This window comes from Elephas maximus, chromosome 21, assembly GCF_024166365.1.
Source record: "Elephas maximus indicus isolate mEleMax1 chromosome 21, mEleMax1 primary haplotype, whole genome shotgun sequence".
NCBI classification, from domain to species: domain Eukaryota; kingdom Metazoa; phylum Chordata; class Mammalia; order Proboscidea; family Elephantidae; genus Elephas; species Elephas maximus.
The window spans coordinates 61,426,047-61,446,289 of record NC_064839.1 but is presented as its reverse complement, the minus strand read 5'-3'; the positions used below and the strand labels follow the sequence as shown (position 1 = coordinate 61,446,289).

Here is a 20,243-nt window from a genome sequence, read left to right as displayed (position 1 = left end):
AGTAACACACAATTTAAGATCACTTTACAGTCGCAATATTACCATATGCATATACCATTTCTGGACTGCTCATAGATCATAAAAAACTTACCTCTTTTTACATATTGTTCTAATATTTTCCTCTTTTAAAAAGTATAAGGTATTCTGAAGCAAATAAAATGAAAAGGAAGTATCTGGAGTTACCACTTCTTCAAATGAATAATGACCCTGAGAGAATGGATCTAAATTGAAGAAATTAGTTTTAATTTGAAAATGGGTTTCTTGAAAGCAAGGGTTAGCAAATCTTTTCTACACAGTGCCAGATAGTAAATATTTTATTTTAGTCTTTGCAGGCTTCAACTACTTAACATTGTACGGCAAAACCAAAACCAAACCAAATCCAGTGCCATCGAGTCGATTCCGACTCCTAGTGACCCTATAGGACACAGTAGAACTGCCCCATAGAGTTTCCAAGCAGCGCCTGGTGGATTTGAACTCTCGACCCTTTGGTTAGCAGCCATAGCACTTAACCACTATGCCACCAGGGTTTCCATGTATGGCAAAAGCAACCATAAACTATATGTAAATGAGTGAGTGTAGCTGTGTTTCAGTAAAACTTTTCCTGCTCTAAAGCATGCAAACTCATTGCCGTTGAGTTAATTCCAACTCATAGCGAACCAATTATTCACTTAGAAACAAAATATGATAGATGATAACAACAGAATATAAATCTATCCTCTATTGCATAATGAACCATCATTAGAACTGGAAACATTTTAATTTTTCATAAATCATACTTAAGACTGCTTATCCATTAAGTCTTCATCCTAATCCCTCTGTTACTACTGCTGTTAGCCTATACATACCAAAGGGGAACGTGTGGGCCTTGTAAGCATTTACTTGTAGCCCCTCCTTTCCTCACTAAGCTGATAAATTTAGCTAAACTCCAGTGACCTCTGGGAGAATGCATCCAGGCCTTGCTTTCTGAGTACTCCCCTGGTGAGGCTGTGGTTAAGCACTCAGCTGCTAACCAAAAGGTCAGCGTTGGAACCCACCAGCCACTCCACAGGAGGAAGATGTGGCAGTCCGCTTCCCTAAAGATTAAACAATGAAAAAAAAAAACCCAGACCTGTAGCTGTCAAGTCAATTCCAATCACAGCGACCCTATAGGAAACCCTACAGGACAGTTCTACTCTGTCCTATAGGATTGCTACGAGTTGGAATCTACTCAACAGCAATGGGTTTGATTTTTGTTTGTTTGTTTGTTTTTGTTTTAATTCAGATTAAAAAGCAGTGGCTTAATGCTGTGGCCAAATTAGCAAAACTGCACAGATACAACTCCAGACAAGTCTGATCTTTTCTGGGATATTTAGCAGCTTGATTGAGGTGGTGACAAATTCATACTGAAGAGTTAATCATGAGTTTTATTTTCTGGTGGATTAAAAAAAAAAAAAACAGGTTGCCAAATACTTACAGCCTAATTATATAACTGTGGAGCTAACTGAGATCAGGGGTGGAAAATATTTGTGCTGTAGAATCTTTTTCTTCTCAAATACTACACAGACATTACTTCATAAGTCCGGAGCAAATGAACAGTAGGTATTATTAGATTTATTTGTAGCAAGAGAAGTTCAGGCATCAAGAAATAAAACGTCTCGGAAAGTCAGATGCTTGGCTGGAAACAGAAGACAGATTTCTTGAACTCGGCAAGTCACTCTTATCTGCTACACAACTTCTTCTTATATCTGGATATTTCCAAAGGAAAACAACAGAAGGAGTTATTCCACTTCAACTACTGTCTCTCCTGAGAAAAGTCAGATGTGTTGAATGAAAACACATGCAAAAGTCGTCTACTTCTTTACAGACAACAACAACAAAAAAAAACATCGCCATCGAGTCGATTCTGACTCATAGCAACCCTATAGGACAGAGTAGTACTGCTTCCGTAGAGTTTCCAAGGAGCACCTGGTGGATTTGGTTAGCAGCCGTAGCACTTAACCACTATGACACCAGGGTTTCCATAGATGGAGGAATCTCCCTCAAAATACTCTCTTTTGCTTCTCTGACACTGGAGGGAAGATACTGACTCACAGCTAGAACACTGAGCGTGAATGTGGCTCAGGCCAAGCTGAGGAACCCTGTTCAGCAACGCATTTGGTCACACGAAGCCAAAGCTGGCGCAGTTCGTGCCGGAAGCCTTGGCACTCTCTCTCGTGTTCTCTACTTATTTTAGAAGTGTTAAATGGGATGGTGCTATACTTGGTTCACCTGAGTTTGTAAATTAAATCATTGGTCTTAATTACCCAAATCCACAGCCCCAAAGGGTTATTAAAATTCAAAATTACTTCAAGGGAACTTGATGGGGAAAAAATCAGCCACATTTTTTTTTTAATTGGATTTGTTGTACCTGACTTTTTTGCACCACAAGTCACAACATTCACAGCGAAGCAGCGTATGAGGCACAAGTTAAGACTAGTAAAGAAGAGACAGGAAGGAGCCTGCGGGATTCCCCAGACCGTAATGGAGGCTGTCTGTGTTTGTGCCTCACACACTGGAAATGAGTGAAAGCTAAAGTGTAGCATCAAGGATTAAGTGGTACAGGAAATTTTTACCACTTATTTATTTTTCATAGCTTTAAGATATATTTAAGGAGCCCTTTTGGTGGCACAAGGTTAAGCTTTCATCTGCTAACCAAAAGGTGGGAGGCTCGAACACACCAGCCACTCTGCAGGAGAAAAATGTGGCAGTCTGCTTCCTAAAGACCGCAGCCTTGGAAACCCCAGGGGGCAGTCATACTCTGCCCTATAGGATCCCTATGAGTCCGAATCGAGTGAATGGCAATGGGTTTGGTTTTTTGGAAGAATCTTTTGGAAATTTTTGATACTTTAAGGCAATTACAGAAGAGTATTTTTATTCAATGATCTATATGTTCCAGCCATACTAAACTTTTCAACATTATAGAACATACCAGAGAGTCTCATAATTCTAACCTTTTGCCTATGAAAATCTCTGCTCTCCTTCAACAGCCAGGTCAGATTCTCCCTCCTTTCTGAGGACTTACCCAATCCTCTATTCACAGACCGTGTCTGTGCTCCCTCTTTTCAGCTAGAACTTCCATCACACCTTGATTAGAACCCTTGCCACAACGTATGGTCGTGTCTGTTTACACGGTTGCCTCTCCAGCAAGTCCCAGGCACTGACAAACCACCTGTATCATTTTATTCCTAACACCTAGCCCACTGTTTGTCACAGAGCAGGTAGGTGCCCAAGACAAGCTGAATAAATAGTTTGGCCAAATTATTTTGATTTTCTTGGCCAAGAAGAAACCTTTGATCTCACCGAGGTCTGATCTTTCAGAGATAAAGAAATGGAAGTGTTTATGTGGCATGTCCAAGGTCACACAACTATAATGGTACATCTCCCAGCTCCCTTTCTACTCTGCACTGTACCACACCTTAGGAAATGACCTGGAAAATATTAGATTTAGCACAAGACAAACAGTGCTACATACTCGTCTCTACTTCAGCTTATACACAGGTATTTGAGTCTATCCAGAGGCACCATGGAAGAAAGGCAGGGAGATATGCTTCCAAGGCAATCAGTCATTGAAAACCTTATGGAGCACAGTTCTACTCTGACATACATGGGATCACCATGAGTCAGGGTCAACTCGACAGGTACCGGCTTTATTTAAGAAAGAGGAATGGAAAAGAAAGAAGGAAAATGCAAACGAAAAAAGATCAGGAAGAAGCCAAACTGGAAACACCCCTGGGTCAAAGTTTCTCAATCTTGATACTATTAATATTTTGGGTGGGTAATCCTTTATTGTAGGGGCTGTCCTGTGCATTGTAGGATGTTTAGCAGCATCCCCGGTCTCTACCCACTAGATACCAACAGTACACTCCACCCCCCACCCCCACCCTAGCATGTGACAACAAAAATATCTACAGACATTGCCAATGTCCCCTGGGGCAAAACTGCTTCTGATTGAGAACACTCACCCTAGGTGAACAAACTCAAGGGAGGCAACTTTCTATATTATTCCAAGCAAAGTACCAATAAATTAGCATGTAGAGTACACTGGCTTCAAACCAGAATTCTTATACGAAGCATAGAAGCCAGAGCCTAAAAGGCCTAATCCTCTTAACAGTTTTCTTAATCCATTTTATGAAATACAAAGATGTTGTTACTTGGTCTATGGCTGCTAATACTAGAGGGAAAAAAATAAACTTCCAGAGAATTAAACACGCTTAACAAGTTCTGACGGCACTGGGTTTTCTGCGTAACAAGTTCTAGAGATAATCTTCATCATTTTTACTTTAGTTTTACTTTCAATTTGCTTAAATTTCTTTCCTCACTATCCAACATAAGAATCTCAACGTCAGTATTCCTGCAAAATACAACCTAAGGAAAGTGAAATTAGTAAAAGAGTAAGTCAACATCCTTCACTTTAAATTTTACTACAAAAAAATATATCTCTCAAAAGTCACATCTTCCATCATAGAATGCAAAGGTTTTTAATTGAGATTTACATGTACTTCTTTATGGATAATCTGGGATTTTTAAAATTAATTCCTAAAATTTAGCTCCAGTATGCAGAATTCTGCTTTAGTTTCTAAATATGTAGCACAACATCAAATTCACATATCAAAACTGTAATATCAAATGTAGTCAATGGCCAGAGCTATTACTTTTTGATTTTTGATGAAGCAGCTCAGTTGATTAAAAAAAAAGAATGACATAAGCCATTCATCTAGTGCACCAAAACCTTGCCATGACTTAATAAGTAGGGTCCAAAACTTCAGTTGTTTAATTGCATAAACCATAAGGATGTATTATTACAAAGTTAATGAAATGACGAGTTGACCAGGACAGGTAGCTGGCTGGGGGTTCTTGGGGTCTGGCTTCCAGCTCCTGGCTTTGGTGTGGCACCACTGGGTGGCAGCCATCATTCTGGCTTAATTATCAATGGAGATAATATTTATGGCACTGATGCAGCTGCGATGTCCATGACAACAGCAGGGATCCACGAAACTTAAATGATTTCATCACTAGATTGTGCAAATTGGACCCAAAGAGTACTCAAGAAAAGAGGATGCCCCCCTCTGCCTTTTACTTCCTGAGACAGAGCTGCCTTCCATTTCCCATCCACACCATCATCCCATGGGGTCTTCCTTTCCCCATAAGATAAGAATTAAAAAAAAAAAAAAAAGCTAAGAATGAAAAAAAAAAAAAAAGCATTGGCTAATTACATTATATCCACATTTCAGTTCTTCTGGTGGTTTTAATATAGTCACTCCTGTTTTAAAATGTATTGAAGAGGAGTACCATATCCTTAAGTATGAAATCTTTACTCAGAAACCTTTCCCATCCTGCCTGCTTGCTACCTCCTCTGTCTTAAAACTGGAATTCACGGTTAAATACACACACACACACACGCACACGCACACACACACACATATATATATATATATATTTTTTTTTTTTTAAAAAGCATATTGCAATCCATAGGTCCCCAAGTTGTTTTGGAATGATATCAAAATCATAATTATTGTCATCAGTTCTTTAAATTTTAACCTTTCATTAGAGTCCTGGTATTGTAGTGGTTAAGGGTTCGGCTGCTAACCAAAAGGTCTGCAGTTCAAATCCACCAGCTGCTCCTTGTAAATCCTATGGGGCAGTTTTTTCTGCCATATAGGGTCGCTATGAGTCATTACTTTCCTACCCCAAAGGCATAACAAATTACTAAATAGCATAGAAAAAATTCCTATATTTCTAATTCACTTTTCTAATAAGTAATATTGACTAGAGTATTATTTTATTTAAAACTTCAAAAGTTGACAGAGAAAATGTTGATAATCAGCTAATTCCAAGAGTCAGCAATTTCTGATTCATGACTAACACTTAAAAAAAATTTTTTTTCTCTATTTTGGAGACTTGATTTATAAAGCATAACCATTTTGAGGGAAGGAAAGAACTACCACTTTCCCCCACTGCTCTATGGCTTGGAAGGTGGGCTACTGCATGGGATTGTACTTTTTATACATGTGTAAAAGTTCTTGGGTGACAAATGGGACCTTAACCCAGCCCATTCTTGGGACAAGGCCAGGCCCGAAAGGAAAAGTGTCTTGTAATTATTCTGCTCAGAGGGAGCACTTTTTTGTGACTTAACCAAAGACAAATACAAGTTAGTTAATGATATCCCTTCATGATATATACTCAACCCTAGAGGACCAGCTAGCTGGCTGGGAGTTCTTGGGTTCTGGTTTCCAACTGCAAACCCTGGAGGCATAGTGGTTAAGAGCTACAGCTGCTAACCAAAAGGTCGGCAGTTCAAATCCACCAGGTGCTCCTTGGAAACTCAATGAGGCAATTCTACTCTGTCCTATAGAGACACGACGAGTTGGAATCAACTTGACAGCAATGTATTTTTTTGGTTTGGTTTCCAGCTCTGGCTTTGCTATGGCACCGCTGGGTGGCAGCCATCACTCTAGCTTAATTATCAGTGAACATAATACATGCCATGGATGCAGCTGTGGTGTCCAGGACAACAGCAGAGAATTCATGGAACTGAGGTGATTTCATCACTACATTGTGCAAACTGTACCCCAAAAATACTCAAGACCCTTTAGAGGAAGGAATCTAGAAATCCTGAGTTGATTACCCATTCCTTACCCTCCAGCAGAGGAGCCTCTCCCTATATATCATGTTGCAGAATGTCCAGTGTTTACATATATAGAAATTCTGAAAATCATAAAACAATGCTCACAAACAGCCCATATGACTGAGGCAATGCTCTGTTTTTTAACTTTCATATCTTTGTCAGTCCCAGACTTTTTATGCCTACAGGGCAAATTTGAGAATTCAATGTGGCACATAAACCTCTGAATTATTTATGATTGACATGGGAACCCTGCTGGCACAGAGGTTAAGCTTTCAGCTACTAATCAAAAGGTACGCAGTTCGAATCCACCAGGTGTTCCTTGGAAACCTTATGGGGCAGTTCTACTCTGTCCTATAGGGTCACTATGAGTCAGAATCGACTTGAAGGCAAAGGATTTGATTTTGGCGTATGCTTGATACGAGAAGCCCTGGTGGCCCAGTAGTTAAGCACTTGGCTACTAACTGAAAGGTTAGTGGTTTGAACCCACCAGCCACTCTGAGGGAGAAAGGTGTGGCAGTCTGCTTCTGTAAAGATTACAGCCTGGACACCCTATAAGGCAGTTCTACTCTGTCCTATAGGGTCACTAAACCCGTTGCCATCGAGTCGATTCCGACTCATAGCGAACTTACAGGACACAGTAGAACTGCCCCATACAGTTTCCAAGGAGCGCCTGGTGGATTCGAACTACTGACCTCTTGGTAAGCAGCCGTAGCTCTTAACCACTATGCCACCAGGGTTTCCATAGGGTCGCTATGAGTTGGAATTTGACTCGATAGCAATGAGTTTGGTTTGGTCTTTGGTTATGATTGATATGTTTGGGGAAAAATACTTCTCAGCTATTACATTCTCATCAAGCTAGGGCTTTGAAGTATAAAGAAATGATTCTAAGATCTCAAGATAGAAGAATAGAAAACAAGGGAGGTAAGGATAAAGAAAGACACATGGGAAGAAAGAAAAAAAGAACAGGACTAGCATAATAACGGATGACTATAATGAAGAAATGAAAGAGAACAGTGGAGAAAGAGCAACCCCAACCTTCTGCTTTAGGGTTATTGTATAAAGGTAAACAGTGTTTGGGCAAATATTGAGCTTTCTAAGCTGCTCTTTCAACTACAGGTTTCAAAACTAAACAACCGATAACAAAGAATCACAGTAAGCATTCAATGCTAATAAGTTTCAACGGTTTCAAAACAGATATTCCTGTTACGTTTATAATGTTTAAACTATGGATGCCAAGATAAATGAGTTCCTTACCTCCTGTTACCCGTTCACTTTTGGCCTTTTTCTCCCTTCATCGTTCTCTTGGCATTGGCCAAGTGGTGTGCACTGCTTCCCTGACTTCCAGGGCACCAGTCAACTCTTGTGCAATCACCCTTAACAAGCTACAGTTATCCTGTCAAAATGAGTTTTCTTTGACTGTCTCATTGAACAGCCTTTCTCTCCTCTCCAACCTCAAAATTCACCTTTGGCTGCTATTCTCCTTATGCAATTCAGGTTTCTCTGTATGTCTTCTCGAACTCTGTTAACTTTACTCTTATGTATTACTTTTCCATGTTTCTGCTCTCCTCTGAGTTATTTCATTTTAAACATGTGGTGGTGTGGTTTAAAATTTTTTTTTTTTTCCATTGTAAATGGTAGTGACAGAGCGAAAGGGTTTCAAACCACAGAGCGATCTCAGCTGCAGTGTGACTACCCACACCTGTCAACACTACTGGCTGGTTTTATTACACACTGGGGGCTGCTATTCTTTTTCTGGTCCAGCAACTTAGAACTCCATGCTGTCTTACTACAAAGCATCAAGGGAAAGATGTCAAAAATACTTTACACAAAATCTGCCAGGATACGTAAGTGATCTAAACACAGATGAAGAAGGGTCTACGACGTATAAATGTCAGGAAACAAAGCTACTTTCCCTTGGAAAGTACAGAAAAAGGGAGAAACAGGGTAGAGAAAGGAAGAGAAGGGAAGGGACAAAGTTAGAGAAAGCAGAAGGGAAAACCCAGAGCCCCAGTTCCATCGAACTCATAAGGAGGAGCAAAAGAGACGGTTTGATTCCAGATACACCACTGAAACTAGAGCTGCTTTTCATAACTATTTCTGTTATTACTTCATGCACCTTAGTCTACTAAGCATTAATTGGTTTCTGGTTTTTTTTGTTTTGTTATGAAAGTTAAATTTTAATCTTTTTGTTCTAATGGTGGCATTGAAAAGTTTAATGTTTTTTCTATAGTTTGAAAAGTTTAATGTTTTTTCTATAGTTTGAAAAGTATTTTCACATATATAATCTCATTTGTTCCTATCTACTCTACTTGGGGGTAGGCAAGGCAGGTAACTGGATCTGAGGACCAGAGAACTTAAATGGCACTGTAGTAAGCAGGAGGCATGAACTTAAATTATACCTAGGGCTTTTTATTATGTATTCCATGCTCTTTCCAGCACTAGCTATTTTAATTGCTGTCAAGTTGACTTCAACTCATAGCAACCCTATGGGACAGAGGAGAACTGTCACCAGGGCCCCAATGTATGATAAAGCCAAAAGCCATTGCCATCGAGTTGATTCTGACTCATGGCAACCCTATAGGACAGATTAGAAGTGCTCCATAGAGTTTCCAAGGAGTGCCTGGTGGATTCGAACTGCTGACCTTTTGGTTAGCAGCTGTAGCACTTAACTACTATGCCACCAGAGTTTAATTTAGGAAAACATATAAAACATTAATTTGCAAGATATTAGTTCAAATTTGTCTATCTGAGTTAGATCTGGGCGATTAGATAAAAAAATAAAAACTAATTTGAATCTTTAGAACTTTTTTTTCCCTTTTGTATAATTGAAATATTATAATTTTACACAAAAGTCCTAGGGTTCAACTATACAAGAGAAATTATCTTCTCAGGATCTTCAAAGGACATTACTATATAATTTACAAATATTTAGAACAACTATTTGAAAAGAGATTTATAGCCTGAGGACTTGATGAGAACAAAACTTGAGGGTACTACAACATTTTCTGTCATTGCTTCCTCCTCTATTCCTGTTCTTAATTAAAATTCTGTCTAACTGTGAGTACTCTATCACATCTTCATTATTTTGCCCTAAAGGAGAAACCTAATCCTAATTCCTTGCAATTTTCACAAATGAACATATTTGCCTTTATGTCTTTTATCCATTTGAACACACCCCCAAGTGTTTTCTGATACAGCTTACTGAACTGTGACCTTTGGGAATTCCTATGTGATTAGAAAGTGGTGAAGTAACATTATTCAAAAGAAATAATATTGTATGAAGCAGCAATGAGCTAACTATACATGAAATTAAAATTATTATCAAAGATATAAATTTTTCACTTTTAGTAAATTTATGTATGTATACCTTATAAAGTTCTCCTCAGCTTTAAAAGACCAAGTGAATTTAAAATCAGACTTTTCTATGTTCTCTCTCAACTACAACTAATACCAACTTTTAAAGGAACTCCAATTTCCTCAAAAATTGCAAAAGAATTGAAAATATCGATGGGCAATCCTAAGGAAACAAAAAAATTGAGTTCATCATATCTCTATATTATGCTTTTCATCTGAGAACCTGAGGTAAAATACAAGTTTATCACTTGAGAAACACTTGTAAGGTTTTATTTTAGGTCAATGGCAATAATTTGGGGTATGCCAATGACATAAAACACACACTGGTAAAAAACCATTTATTTATATGGCTACTTCACACAGACCTAAATCACTGAAGGGATTTAGCCCACCAAAGTAGGAAGTCACTTACATTGACTCTGACCTCCCATCATGAGAAGTCCAGGTGCTTCTTCTTGAGCTTCAAGGGCTCGCTCGGGCAGCCCAGGCATTGCCCCAACACTGCTTAGAGCAGTGGTCAGTCTGGAAGTAAAGAAGCACAGTAGTATCCCAGAGTGAGTGTTTTAAACAAGGCCTTCAAGAGGCACTAACACCATATCCATGTCTGGCCACATGGTATTTGAGACTATCACATTATTCCACCACAGCAAGAAATGGGAATGGTGACAAAAGCCTAGAATACACTGTATTTGTCCAAAGGATGTAACATAAAGGGGTTATAAACACATTTCTCCACAATGCCATTCACTTGGAAGTTAGCCTTCACGGCATGATATTATAAGTTCATTACTTTAAAAGATATTATGGAATACACAGAAAGTCAATTAATTGTATGATATGGATTATATTGTTGTCTATAAATAAAAACCAACTCGTAAGAATTAATATCATAAAATAGATAAAACTATGCTAAATGAGGGGAGGAGCTTTAATTACAGAATATTTAAGTTTATTTATTCTATTATGTAAAGGAGCTCTGGTGGCCCAGCGGTTAAGTACTTAGCTGCTAACTGAAAAGTCAGCAGTTGGAACCCACCAGCCACTGCAGAGGAGAAAGATGTAGTAATCTGCTTCAGTAAAGACTGAAAAAAAAAACAGCCTTGGAACTGCCATAGGGAAGTTCTACTCTGTCTTATAGGGTCGTTATGAGTCAGAATTGACCCGATGGCAATGGATTTGGTATTCTATTACCTTTAAAAACACTAATAGCATGCTCCATACTAAAAATGGTCTATTATAAATATATTCCATTATTGCTGAATAAAGTAGATTGTAATTTAATTAATATTTAGTGCACAGAAACCAGAGTAACCAAATAGAAGTGTCATGTGCTTTCTCCTGGCCACAAGAGAACTGTATTTATGGAGAAGTTTCCTAAGCCCAGTTCAAGGATGATTGCGAGGGTGGAAGGAATGTTAAAGTTTTCACTCACTCCCAGTGTTTCAGAAAATGCAGATATAGGAAAACCCTCAGGCTCATCTCCCAAAACAAGGCTTGACTGCACATGATGGCCTTACCCCAAAGGTTCTTGGGAACTACACAAACTCGTAGTACAGAACACACACTAGATGAACCAAAGGGAAGCAGTGAGGAAGAGTAGAAAAAACACTAGACTAAGAGATCAAGATTCAGTTTCAGTTCTGAAGGTAAATAGCTCTATGACTTCAAAGCTCTAGTATAGTTCACCGTTTCCTTCCTAAATGGTGGCAGAAAAACTGGATGAATGGTTCTTACATTGATATCAAAGTAGAATCACCATAATAACTTTTGAAAACTACAAATATCCAGAGATTCTGATTTAAGAGGTCTGCGGTAAGACCCAAACATTAACAGTTTTTGACAGATCTCCCAAATAATTTTAATGTGCAGCCAAGATAAAAACCCACAAATCTGGTGTTCTAGATTATCTCAAAGTTTCCTCTCAGGCCTCCAATTTCTATGATTCTGTACCATAGATTCATTTTATCACTTTTAGAAACTATGAAAAATCACATTACCAAAAAGGGTTTCATATGATAGATAAAGAAAGAATAGACAACTACTGTCATTGTTGTTAGATGCCCTTGAGTCGGTTCCAATTCATAGCAACCCTATGTACAACAGAACAAAACACTGCCGGTCCTGCGCCATCCTCACAATCTCTGCTAGGTTTGAGCCCATTGTTGCAGACACTGTGTCAATCCATCTTGTTGAGGGTGTTTCTCTTTTTCACTGACACTCTACCAAGTGTGATGTCCTTCTCCAGGGACTGGTCAAAAATATGTGAAACATTGCCCAGTCCTGTACCATTCTCACAACAGTTGCTATGTTTGAGCCCATTGTTGCAGCCATTGTATCAAACCATCTCTTTGAGAGTCTTCTTTTTCACTGACTATTTAGTGAACATGACGTCCTTCTCCAGGGGCTAGTTCCTCCTGATTAACATGTCCAAAGGACATGAAATGAAGTCCCACCATCCTCACTTCTAAGGACCATTCTGGCTCTACCTCTTCCAAGATAGATTTGTTGGTTCTTCTGGAAGTCCATGGTATATTCAATATTCCTTACAACACCATAATTCAGAGTCATAAGTTCTTCTTGGGTCTTCCCCATTCACTATCCAGCTTTCACTTGCATATGAGGCAACTGAAAATACCATGGCCTGGGTCAGGTGCACCTTAGTCCTCAAAGTTACATCTTTGCTTTTTAACATTTTAAAGAGGTCTTTTGCAGCAGATTTGCCCAGTGCAGTAAGTCCTTTGGTTTCTTGACTGCTGCTCCCATGGATATTGATTGCGGATCCAAGTAACATGAAATCCTTGACAACTTCAATCTTCTCTCCATTTATCACGATGTTGCTTATAGGTTCGGTTGTGATGATTTTTGTTTTCTTTTATGTTGAGGTGCAATCCATAATGAAGGCTGTAGTCTTTGATCTTCATTTGTAGCTGCTTCAAGTCCTCTTGGCCTTCTGTAATCGACGTTGTGCCATCTGCATATCACAGGTTTTTAATGAGTCTTCCTCCAATCCTGATGCCTCGTTCTTCTTCATATAGTCCAGCTTCTCGGATTATTTGCTCACCATACAGACTGAGTAAGTGTGGTGGGAGGATACAACCCTGACCCACACCTTTCCTCATTTTAAACCACACACTATCTCCTTGTTCTGTTCCAAAAACTGTCTATGTACAGGTTGTGCATGAGCACAATTAAGTGTTCTGGAATTCCCATTCTTCACAATGTTATGCATAATTTGTTATGATCCACACTGTTGAATGCCTTTGTATAGTCAAAGCCACAATTACTGTACTATATAGTAAATACAGTTTTGACATTTTTTTTTCCTTCAAACAAATAATATGCTATTATCTTATATCTACATGTGTGCTGGGGAGGTATATATTTATGCAATAATTTTCCAGCTAACATTTTCATTAGTCTGAAATTGTACCTAACATCAGCACCAATATTCTTAACCACTCAGTATGAAAAATTAGCATCCTTACATTGCAATTTCTAAAAGTTACATTAATGGATGACATTTTAATTTTCCACTCTTTTGCAATTATACATTTCTTACACTTTGAATTCTACAATTCAACGATTCTACAATCCTTATAGTTTGAAATTCTAGGAAAAAAGTGAAAAGTAGTAATCAATGCTAAAACTTAAGAGAACAGATTCTTCTTAAAAACAACAGAATTAGGGGATAAATACACCCAATCTTGACTAAATCGTGCTTGGTAGATGACTCATGCCTTTGGGTAACAGGTAACAATTATAGTGTGCATGCTTTATTGACGGTAAGAGTCAAAATGTAAAATCATAAAACATTCAGAAGTGCAATTAATAAATTAAAGTAAAATAAATACAAAATGTTATAAATATAAATTTAGCATGTTGTTCTTATTGTGTGTTGTTGATTTGATGCCGACTCATAGTGACCTTATACGACAGAGTGTTTCCTAGGCTGTAATATAATGTAAATACAAAATACGTCCATTCATATGACATTTATTAAAGACTATGAACTGTCAGGTATGATTATTATCTCTATTCCCACCCAAGGACACCAGCTCAGAGAATTTTAGTAACTTCTTCAAGGTCAACCAGAATTCAAATCTAAGGTAGTCTTGACTCAAAATTCTTTTTTTTTTTTTTCACTTTAGATAAGGTTTACAGAACAAACTAGTTTCTCATCAAACAGTTAGTACACGCATTGTTCTATGACATTGGCTAACAACCCTACGACATGTCAACACTCTCCCTTCTCAACCCTGGGTTCCCTTTCACCAGCTTTCCTGTTCCCTCCTGCCTTCCAGCCCCTGCCCCAGGGCTAGTGTACCCCTTTAGTCTTATTTTGTTCCATGGAACTGTTCAATCTTTGGCTGAAGGGTGAACCTCTGGAGTGACCTCATTACTGAGCTGAAAGGGTGTCCAGGGGCCATAGTCTCAGAGTTTCTCCAGTCTCTGTTAGGCCAGCAAGTCTGCTTTTTCTTTTTGAGTTAAAATTTTCTACATTTTTCTCCAGCTCTGTCCGGGACCCTCTATTGTGATTTCTGTCAGAGCTTGACTTGAGATTCTTAACCCCTAAATGTTCTAGAAGAGTACAGGGGTAAATGAAAAATTATTTTTTGGCAGCCCTTCATTATGACTTATCTCAGTCAAACCACCAGAATGAAAGTCATTCTTTTTTTTTTTCAGAAAAGGCAAGAGGAAAACCTATGTAAAACTCATGAACCTGTTCTAGAGAAGTCACCTTCAACTTGTGTACATTCATAACAAATACATTGATCAAAATGCCAGATGCATTCACTTATTTTTGAATGGAAACAGAATTAAAAGTTGCCCCAGAAATACCATAAAATATATCAATTTACAATCAATTCTTATGTAGTAAACTATAAGAAGTAAAAAAAAAAAAAATGCCTCAATGCTACCAGCTTGAGAAATAAAAAAAGAAGTAAAAAAAAAAAAAAAAAAGATATTCTTACGAAAGTAAAAGTTCCAATAATCCTGTTGAATGCCTGATTTTCATCTTTAATATTGCTCATGATTTTTCTGATATTCTATAAAGAAATCTTAGGGGAAACATAAAATTTGAATGTAAAGACAAGCAGCAGACCTTTTCTTTGAAGACTCCTTTTTTGGTTCTAGTTCTTTTTCTGCCTCTGGGTCTCACTTTCCTTATTAACAGAAATGAGAGAGGTGAACCATATTGGTAAACTTTTCCACCTATAATTTATTATAAAAAATTTCACACATGCAGTAAGGTTTAAAGAATTATACAGTGAGCACCTGGATATTCCCCACCTGAGTTGTACCTTTAATTTGCTATTATTCTTGCCCCACCATGTGTCTATCCTATATCCATCCATCAACCCACCTTATTTTTGGTACATTTCAAGGTAAATTGTTGACTTCAGTATGCTCTCCCCCAAACACTTCAGCATGCTGTAATTAACTTGAGTTCATTGTTTGTTTACAATTTTTATATAAATTTCAAATACAATACCCAAAACTTAAGTGTACATTCACCGAGTTTTAACAAATGCACACACCCAAACTCCTACGAAGATATAAAATATTACCATTTTCGAGATAACAAGAGCCAAGATATAAAGCAACTAAAAGCAGAGTGGCTCTATTTGAAGACATAAATGGTAAAGGTCCTCAGTGGGCCTCACGAGTTTCAAGAGCTGGAGACTCCTCAAAGGACAAGTGGCAAACTGTCCCGGCAGATGCTAAGATCCCTTCCAGCACAATATTGCCAATGTCTCTGACAACAGATGAAAGTAGGTAAACTACTCTGACATTCTCTGTCTTTCACCAAACATGAAACAAGGCCAATTTCCCAATGTTTGAAAGCCTCACTGGTACATTATAATTGGTTTAATTGTTTGTTTATTGTGCTTAAGGCAGCATCTCAGATTTTCATCTTTTCATTTGAAGTGATTCTGAATGGCAATTCATACCTCGCAACACTACAGGAGCCCTGGTGGTGCAGTGGATAAGCTCTACAGCCTTGGAAACCCTCTGGAGGGCAGTTCTACTCTGTCCTACAGGGTCGCTTATAAGTCAGAATCAACTCTGTGGGCAATGGGACACTGGAACAGGCTGTAGTCACAAACAGAAAGTACCTTCATGTAGTCTGGCCAGTTTCCAAATATAATACTGCTTTGGATGGGTATTTACAGTGACATGTAGAAGTTTCTGTGCACAGAGGAATTACAATTCCTGTTGAGGTCGGTCAATCTCATTTCTTGCTCTCTATTTCTCTCTTTATATCATTTTAACCTTAACAAAGACACACCTTTTGTATAAACATATGCCCTACAGGGAACCATGAGATGGATTAGTTCTGCTCCTCTCTGAATGTGTAACATTCAGCAAGTCTCCCAGCCTCTCCGAACCTGTTTTCTAGTAGGTAATATTGAGGGAAGGGTGACTAAACAAACCTCAGCATTAAGAACCCGAGTCATGTGAACCCAAAAAAAAAAAAAAAACCCCAAACCCGTTGTTGTCAAGTCGATTCTGACTCATAGCAAGACTTTAGGACAGCATAGAACTGTCCTATTGGGTTTCCAAGGAGCAGCTGGTGGATTCGAACTGCTAACCTTTTGGTTAGCGGCTGAGCTCTTAACCCCTGCACCATCAGGGTTCCAAGTCATGTGAACGGTGAACACAAAATTCACTTTAAAAGCCACCTTCTGGCACGTAATTAAGGACATGTCAAAAAAAGATATAAACCTGTAGTTCATCAGATCACTCAATCATTTAATTAAATATTCAATCCCAACCATGAGATTTGACTCAAACTGTGTGAAGAGACGAATCTGTTCTCAGTATTTATGTAGTTCTTTCTGAATAGCTGGTCTTGTGTCTCTGACGCTTTTTCTTTCTCCTCTTCTTCCTCCTTCTTTCCTTCTCAGATCATCTTCTTGAAAAGGGAATTCTAGTTCAGAGTTCTATTATTTAACACTTTTCCTAGAACTTCAAAAATGCCGATCTCACTTACAATACAGTATATTGTTATGAAAAGGGACTGATCTATAATGAACTATTATTCTTCTCTTCTGTACTTCCAGTTATTAATGTTTTATCCAGAATGTTGATCATTAATATTGCTATAATAAAATGATATAAAAAGATATATCCGAAGGTAAACACAACTAAATCAAAAGCGGTAGATGGGGTAAAAATGCCTTGTAGGAATGGTTTAAACTATGAGCATATTCACTGCTCAGGACTGTTGGGAGACAATTCTCCATGGGTCTCTTGGGCTTCTGCATGTCTTGCCAACAGAAGTATTGATGTCTTTTGTTCTGGACTGCCTTTTCAAAGATGTTTATATAGAGAACAGCCTAAGCAGATAGAGCAGAGGGCAGATTTGTTCACTGACCAGTGTAATACCTCTCTCCAAGGCAAAGTCTGGACAGATTTGCTTGTAGTCCGTTATAGAAGAGTTTGTGGTACAAACCTTCTGCGTGACTACGATCCACCTGAGCTGTTCCCCATTATCCCCAAAGGATTTGAGGTACAAGAGGAACTGAAGCAAACATGAAGTTCATACTGTTTTCTGGGCTATAAGAAACAAAGGCCTTTGTCTCTGCTCCAAGAATCTCATAGCTTCTGCCAGAATATATGAAACTGCCAGATTTCCTTGTTAGCCTGCAAGAAGGGTAAAATGTCAGACCCTTCACAGTTCTTGACAAAGACAATGTCATTACCCATGCTTGTTATCCTAGTGCTTCCCTGCCTGGGTTGCAACTGAGGGATCACTTAATCTCACTCTCATGTAACACTGAGCTGGCTTGAACATCATACCTTCAGAAGTCAGAGTGCCCTATGGGTTTGAATAGCAGTACAAATTGCATTTAATAGAACTAAAAAATGTATAAAGGCTATTTAGGGAAAAAGAACATGGATAAGTTCGTGACTTCTCCACGTCTGCATAGATCCGATATTTGTAGTAGAATCTGTTGTTCTGTGGAGCAGCAATGGTACAACAAACCCTACGACCATAGTGATAGATGAAAGTCAAACAGGCAATGCTATCTAATGAAGGTGATGAATATTTTTAAAAATTCTTGAAAAGCACTTAAACATCATTTCTTGTTGGTACTATCAGTAACTAAAGAAAGTAAAGAAGAGGATTATAGGAACTTATTATATAGATGTCTTATAGTTTTGGAACTTTGCCAGTACATACTGTAAATAATTATAAACTAAAATATACTTATCTTACATAGCACCTCAGTTTTAAATGGCTGCTATGAGAGCTGTTATTTTGCAAAACTGCAAATTATGGGTAACATTCAGGAGGGAAAGACTCATTAACATGGGATTCTGTTTTGGAATAAGATATTAATATACTGTCAACTACAGTTTCATACCTGAGCTAGATCAGCTTTGCCCTGAATTTCTCATGTGAATAAATTATGTATCATTAAATTTGCTTTAAGCAGTTCTTTGTAATTAAGCCATAGTTCAAAAACTAAACAGCATGTGCCATCTCAGAGAGAAAAAATATGAGGTGTTGGACAAGAACACTCTAAAAAGCCTTTTTCTCACAATAAAAATAGGCAAGACAGCAACATGAGGACATAATCGTGTTTCTTTCCAGCACCCAATAAAGTTCATAGCATTTCAAAAAAAAAAAATTTTTTTTTTGCCATTTATTAAATATCTACTAAGTTTAAAAAAAAATAAACATTTTTACTAAGTTAATTAACATAAATAACTTGACATACACTGAATACCTTAATCATAGCAAAGTTATCATAGTATACCAAGAGAAATAAAAAAAAAAATCAACATTCTGGACTGGTTATTTCAAAAAGGACAGTATTCACTGGGAAAGTGGCCAAAAATCTCTTATTTCAAAAATTGTTTGGAATAAACATGTAACTACTTCACAGTTCATGTGGCATGATGATGATTTAAAGAAATGCATTTTCTTGTGAACTTCAATTAAAGTGCTGCATATTTGATTAAAGAAAGAAGAAAAGAACTCAACTCAAATGTTCCTTTTTCGTTATACGGTAAAATAAACTATGGAAATATAATTATAAATGTAATTTGCTATGATGTTCTTGCACAATTATACGTATAAACAGATTTTTCTGGAGTTTAGAGTGCATTCTCGTTATAATTTTCTCTCAATGGTAAAGGTTTTAACTGAGATGCCAGGACAGATTGATACCTATTTCCCTATCTATACCTGGTGAAGAACCAATACCATTGAACCAGGGCAAAATCTACATGGGCGCCTGGATGAGGTAAGGATATCACATGGGCAGGGATCCCCAGTCTGGCTGAGCCAGCAGCACTGTTTTCAATACAAATTCCGAGGTCCCCGTGCTTTTGCACTTCTGATCCGTACTGTAGACTCTGTAAACTAAAAACTTTCTCCAAGTGATTCAGGTACTCTGGCAGGTCTGAGAGCTTTTTACGTGGGTCACAGAAATTGAGTAGGAAACAGAAGAGTAGACAAATTAAATCAAGCTCTGGAATGAGAAGTAGGAGCAGCAAAGGAGTGGGTCACATCTGGCAGGCCTCTGTGGCTGACAGGAAAGAAATGGAAATCAGAGACACAGGCTGGAGATCTGAATAACACAGCGCGTTGGGATCAGAAAGACAGTCAGCAAACTAAGTACATGGGCCCCTAGACTATTAGATGAGGTCCCAGGGTAGCACAAATGATTAGCACCCGGCTACTAACCAAAAGGTAACCCATCCCCATCGAGAAGATTCCGACTCATGGCAACCCTATAGGACAGAGCAGAACTGCCCCATAGGGTTTCTAAGGCTGTAATCTTTACAGAAGCAGACTCCTACAGAGTGGCTGGTGGGTTCAAACAGCCGACCTTTTGGTTAGCAGCTGAGCACTTAACCACTGAGCCACCAGGGCTGCTTAACCAAAAGATAGACAGTTCAAATCCAGCCAGATGCACGTTGGAAGAAAGGCCTAGCATCTACTTCCAAAAGATCACAAACATTGAAAACCCTGTGGAGCGGTTCTACTCTGCACACATAGGGTCATCAAGAGTCGGAATCAAGTCAACAGTAACTGGTTTGGTTTGGGGTTTTTAGACTATTAAACAAGGAAATAATGCTTCCAACAGAAAGCCTATTGTCATTTTCTGGGTTCAGAGAAATATCAACTATACCTTGGACTTAAATTTTTTCTGCAGAAAAAAAAAATACTATCACATTAAACAGATCCATGAATTATTAAACATTTATAGTCCAGAAACACTAAAAT

General features: G+C 38.2%; 1 protein-coding gene across 4 annotated transcripts in view; it reads right to left on the bottom strand.

Moving 5' to 3' along the window:
- Nucleotides 1–20,243, bottom strand: part of TLL1 (tolloid like 1) — a 253,182-nt gene that overhangs the window by 194,034 nt on the left and 38,905 nt on the right. For 2 of the 4 annotated variants that reach the window (XM_049864901.1, XM_049864902.1), the window contains exon 2: nt 10,410–10,519. The exons of 1 other annotated variant lie outside the window; for it this stretch is intronic. In XM_049864901.1, coding sequence (XP_049720858.1) covers nt 10,410–10,488 — 79 coding nt within the window. In that variant the 5' untranslated portion in view covers nt 10,489–10,519. Of the gene's footprint in view, nt 1–10,409; nt 10,520–15,101; nt 15,109–20,243 lie in introns of those variants that run through there. One more of the 4 variants, XM_049864903.1, reaches the window with a different exon arrangement.